We start from the raw sequence: 6,000 nt of genomic DNA, 5'->3' as shown, positions 1-6,000 counted from the left end.
AACTTTTTAATTTAATTTGAAGAAAAATTCCCCTGTTTTTTGTACTAGTAAGCAACAAGAGCTATAAACTACAGTATTGCACTTTTAGTTCTGTGGTACAAAAGCAGCAACATGATGTATCATTACGAAATAGAACATCAAAACTACAGCTTGACTTATTTATAGCCACAAACTAATCATTAATAGCTAAGCATTTTAAAGGTCACTTATCATGAGCTCATGAATAAGTGGACCTTTGCTGGACCTTTACAAATATTTGTCCAAAGCCAGATTTTATTTTTATTTTTTGTATAGAATGTCTGTCATGTCTATTGTAGAATTATGTCCTAAAGTGTGTCTGCATGTAAATGGGTATCATTTAAAAGCAGTTTTAAAGCTTTCAAGATTGAGTTATTCATATGGAAGGTTTTATATATAGGCTACATTTGGTTGTAGGGTGTGTTTGGTGCATATGAGCGTTTGATTTTAATACTGAAGGTCTTTATGGTCTTTTCTTGCTAGGAACATGCCAACTGAAGGGAGGTGGAAGAGTTGGAAGGGGTGGAGGGTCACCTTTTGTGAGAATACATCATCCTAAGGCACCGCCCGCCGTCGCATCTCAAGTTTCTCTGAGCGCAGAAGCTGCGTCTGTGTGTGTGTGTGTGCGCGTAAAGCGTGCGTGCGCGTGTGTGCCAGTGTGTGTGTGTATGTGTGTGTGTGTGAGAGAGAGAGAGAGACACGCAGAGTGAGATCGGACAAGCAAGCGGACTTCACATATCCGAGTGTAAAAGAAAAGAAAGAAGCAGTAGAGAGAAGCACAGTAGTTGAGAAGTGACCATGGAGAGTATGATATCAGGACGCGTCTGGATCGCCTGCGTTTCAGTTCTCTTTACACTACACGGTAAGACGACTTTAAAGCACAACTTTAGAATTTGTAACCTTCTTCCTCCTCTTCATCATCATCATCATCTTCATCATCATCATCTTTTTGTTTCTTTCTTTCTTTCTTTTTTTTTAATATCAAGTATTTTATTTATTTATTTATATTTTATCTTATTTTCTATGCAAATATATATATATATTCTTTATTTTTTTTTTTTAACTGACTTTTTATGGCGCGTTTCGGGTCTGTTGCCAGATCTAGTGACTTTTCTGTGATATGTTGCATTACTTTGTTCACCACAAGATGAAATTTTGCAGTCATTTCTTTAGTTAAGTAAATTAATAAAAAAAATAGGTTTGAATGTTATTGAAGTATGTTTTGTATTTATTTAGGTAAGAATGAATGATGCGCGAGAGTTTGAAGGGGATAGTGAGTGCAATCTGGCAACATCGCGTGAAAGCCGCGGCGTAGCAACCTGCTCCTTCACCTGCAGCATTTAAAGCGGTGGAAAAAAGAAAAAAGAAAATAGGAATTTAAACGAACAGGATCATGCATTTTCATTGAAAACGACGGAACGACATAAAAGAAAGAAAACAACATAGAATGTATTCATATTCGTGTAGAGTGTAGTTTAAGCTGTGCTTGAGACTGTTGCATTAATCGCACGTGCGTGTTTTTCCTCCTCATTGCTTTTTCTTTTCAGTAACAGAAAGCTAGTGTTTATATTCCTCAGAAAATAGAACCGTGTTTAATGAACACCTAGAGTGCAGAATGCATTGTGGATCAGAATGCAATGCCCAGTTGTGTTCACTTGTATGTTTGGATTCAGACAAACCATAAATTTCCCAACAGCCCCAAAACACAGGACATTTGAAAGGCACTGATTGTTTGGAGCAGGTGTGTAGAGTTAGGATTGGAGTTGAGCTCCAGCAGTCCAGTTGGTGCCCACTGACCTAAATGAATAGTGCTGATCTAAGAATATGTGCTCATGAGGTATGCATTAGGTAGACGGCTGTTTTTATGGCTCTGTTTCCATCCAAGCTTCGATCACTGTTTGTTATATAATGATGGTGATAGATTGAAGCACAAAAATAGATCAAGACTACTGTTCTTGTGCCGGATTTAATCAACTGGTTGGTTGTGTAAATGACAGCATAGTGTAAGGATTAAAATTTTGTTAAAAGCATTTGTATCTGCCTCAAGGTCTCGTTAACACGTCCTCGCTTTTAGTGTTGCAGAGGGAGGACGAATGTCTCCTTTCCTTCTGTTGTCTTGCTGGGACACACTATCTACCCCTGTCACTCCATCATCACTACTGCTGTGTGACTCAACCTACAGTTCGATATCTTTGGCCTCGTACATTGTTATAATATTCCCTTTTCCCTTCCCCTGGGTGACTGTATCCTTCCCTCCTACAGTTCTTCCCACCTGCCCTTGGTTGTGGATAAGTATACTGCATCTGTTTCAGTTTTTTCCCCCTTCTCTTTTGTCTCTCTGTCATTCCCTATAATTTCAGAAAACTTGTTCTGATTGGATGCATGCTGGTGGTCCACATCATTTGTTTTTCTGTCCTGTTTACGAGGTTTTGGGGTGCCAACATTCCAGAGTTGTTGTTTTTTTGGTCTGAGCAGCTTTATTTGACAGCTGCTACACCATCATAGTGTTTAAGGGTTAAAATGCTGACCAGCTCTAAATTCTCATGAGTAAGCAATATCCACAAGTGCCACACCTCCAGAAGTGAAAAAACAAGAAAAAAAAAACCCAACACGATCAATTCCACAGAGACCCTGGTGATATGAGGTATATTCATGATCACAGACACAGGTTAGATCCTGGCGGAAAGAATCACCGAGACAGTGTGACAGCAGTGTGTAAGGCGGCACTCGGAAAACACCACGCTTCCCCTCTTTGTCTTTTCCAGGCTAATTTCCCGCACTCATTTCCTTGCTTTAAATTCTCCTCAAGCCTGAACGCCCTTCTCTTTTCCACCTTTACATCGAACACACACACACACGCACACACTAACTACCCCCCACAGCCATCAGTAATTATTATGGCATTAGGGAACCTTCAAATGAAAAATCCTGCTCTTTCATCTGGGCCAAAAAGATAAAAGCCAAAACCAATTTTAAGGACCTTTCCACACTCAGAGGCCACCAGCTCAGGCAGAGGCACACACACACACACACACACACACACACACACACACACACATATGCGCACACAGACATACTCACTTGAACATGCATTCGCACCTTGTGATAACATTGAGTTATGATGATAATTCCGTGAGCTCAGCTGGTTGCTTGGCTTGTGAAGGTGTGTGTGGGGGTGAATAGGAGGGTTGTTTGTAGGCTGTGATTTAACATGAAACTCTGGGCCTCTGACTTTCTTATTAGCTGTGGTTCAGGAGGGGAATCAGCCTGGTATGAGAAGCATTCAGCTGTGGACAGGCTGTGTCTCGCCCCCTGACTCTCCATTTCCCATCAATGCGACTCTTTCTCTCTCTCTCTCTCTCTCTCTCTCTCTCTCTCTCTCTCTCTCTCTCCCCCCCTCTCTCCCTCTCAACCCCCCCCCTCCCCCCACACACACACAGGTGGGTTGCCACAGAACTGCCGCATGCTGGAGTGCTGGTGTAAACCCAACAAAGCAACATGGCACTTTGGTGTGATGCTGTGTACCAGTCATCATGAACACACCAGAATTTTGCTGGAATTTAAAAACCCTACATTCTTACGTAATAAATAGCATTTTATAAGGCACCCCCCCCCCCCGTGTTTCAGTTCATTTATTTCTTTACATTTCTTGAGGAAAATGAAAAAAGGACTGTGCAGAAAACAAACCAAGCAGTAACAGGTAGTTAAATATATATTAAAGGCATTTTGTTGTGATTTGATTTAAACTACAAAAAATATACATATAGTTTTGTCATCTCATCCAACCTTACTTAAAACTCTGTGTGCATAAATTATTCTAAATTCATGAATACATGTATACTATAAACCAATTTGAACCCTTTTTCCCCAAAAAAGTTTTACACAATTAAACACACACACACACGCACACACGCACACACACACACACGGTCTTGGTTATCATATGTCTGGCTGTCAGGGGCAATTTGGGCATTAGGATCATTAGCTGAATCCCTTTCTTTAAATCTTTAGAGAATGATATGATATGAGATCAGACATCAGACTCATCCCTATCAGTCCATCTTTTTAATATCTACTAAATTCTGCATCATTAAAATTCATTAATACATACTGGACTAATGCTATGGTTTCTGTCTAACCGTCTCTTATCTATCTCTGTCTGGGTGTCTTCGGTATCTGTGAGCTTGCATTGATGCTTGAGATGATTTAACATGTTTGCTTCTGTTCTTCGTGACATGGCATTAATGACAATTCTACTCTGGGGTTTTTTTTGTGCAGACTGGAATAAAAAAATAAATAAATCCAAATTCACACAATTCCAAGGAGATCACGGCTAACATCCAGCCTCCGCCCATGACGCTCTATTCACTTCAAAAACGAAGCCTGTCTCCGGCACAAAAGCGCTCTCCTCGCACTACAAAGTGTTGGAGCTGGGTAAAGACAGGCACAGAGGAAGCACACTGGCCTTTGATTTATCCAAGGCTCTATTTTTAAAGGTTGCCCTGTTATTATGGCCATGCAGGAAATACAGAAGGGAGGACAAAAAAAGAAGAGAGGATCAGTGTATGTCTGCTATATAGGGAGTGTAGTGGTAGTCTTAAGGATGGCTTTGAAAGTCGGGCGATCGTGATGAGTATCACGTCTCGGAAGCTCGGAGAGTAGTACAAGAGAAGGTACCGATCGTCATGGCGTTTCCTTTGGGGGAAAATATCGCTCTAAGTAGCGTTGTTTATGAACTAATAGGGGCTGTGGTACGTACATTAGTGAAAGATATCCTCTGCCTTGATCCATTAGATGTGGATCGATAAAGAACTAAGCATTAGATGTGCCCGATTGATCTGTTTTGTCAGTGTTTTTACATGTATCGCTGATGGGTACCGACAACGACAGTGTTCTTTTTCTATTTATAACTCCTTCTATTTGTCACCCTTGTTTCGGGTTCTATTAGCAAGTGTTTGTGTCAAACACCGGTGACTTTGCACAGTCTCACTATCTATCTTCTATCTACCTCCCACACCTGCCTTAAGCTGGTGTAACTTTAACACGCACAGGTCAAAATGCCAAGGTATGTTGAAACAGGCCTGAAGTAGAGACTCCTCAAACATTCCCTTCCTCCACTAGACTTTTGTCCATTGTCCTGTTCATCTCAGCGGGCAAACATTCCCTGGAGATCAGCATGTTCTCGCAAGGGGAATAAAAGCTTTTATAGCCTAAAGCTGATGGTTGTTTGGTTAGCTGAATGCACCCTCAAGCCAAAGGATCCACAGAGTCTTCTCAAGAGTCTTGTTCGGGTGGGGTCTCTCCTGAGATACTAGATGTGGTTTGGGGCAATTCTCATTCCAATAGACTGCAGTCAGACTGTATTAGGTATCACTTTAGGAGGTGGGTTCTGATCAGACGTGACTCAGCTACTGTAATATTTAACATATCGATATTGTAGACGCTCTACCTTGCCGTACTGACATTTACAGCATTTAGCAGACACCCTTGTCTCATTTTTATACAACTGAGCAATTGAGGGTTAAGGGCCTTGCTCAGGGGCCCAGCGGTGGCAGCGTGGTGGAAGTAGGAATCGAACTCACAACCTTCCGATTGGTAGCCCAACACCTTAACCACTAGGCTACCACATCCCACGAGACGACGATGATAATTGTCTCAGAGTTACGTGGTCAGGAATGGAGAAATTCCCACGTTTGTATAAAAAAAGCTACAAACTGATTCAATTGTTTGATTCAATCTAGCTAGTTAACATGCAGCTTGCTAGCTATTATTAGTAGCTAACTAGCTAAATTATGTCTTTTCCACAAGAACTAACCCTATTCAAAATGCCTGGGTGTATTTCTAAACGAGTAGCTAGCATGTGAGTGGCGAATTAGCGTCAATTACATAGTAATGAAATCTATTTTTGGTTCAAATGCCCTCAATCGGTCTACATTATTACCGTTTGCTCTCAATGTAACCTAGACTCTAGGTACATCTCTG

The 6,000-nt window shown here is 41.1% G+C and overlaps 1 protein-coding gene across 2 annotated transcripts in view; it reads left to right on the top strand.

Annotated features, from left to right (window-relative positions):
- The first annotated feature begins 591 nt into the window (after positions 1-591).
- The window catches only part of bcam (basal cell adhesion molecule (Lutheran blood group)), a 50,702-nt gene continuing 45,293 nt past the window's right edge, over positions 592-6,000 (top strand). The window contains exon 1 of one of the 2 annotated variants that reach the window (XM_047811329.1): positions 592-880. In XM_047811329.1, coding sequence (XP_047667285.1) covers positions 817-880 — 64 coding nt within the window. In that variant the 5' untranslated portion in view covers positions 592-816. The remainder of the gene's footprint in view (positions 881-6,000) is intronic. The other variant, XM_047811330.1, reaches the window with a different exon arrangement.

This window comes from Tachysurus fulvidraco, chromosome 3, assembly GCF_022655615.1.
Source record: "Tachysurus fulvidraco isolate hzauxx_2018 chromosome 3, HZAU_PFXX_2.0, whole genome shotgun sequence".
In the NCBI taxonomy this organism is placed as follows: domain Eukaryota; kingdom Metazoa; phylum Chordata; class Actinopteri; order Siluriformes; family Bagridae; genus Tachysurus; species Tachysurus fulvidraco.
Note: the sequence above shows the minus strand (reverse complement) of the source record. Positions and strands in the feature narration are given on the sequence as shown.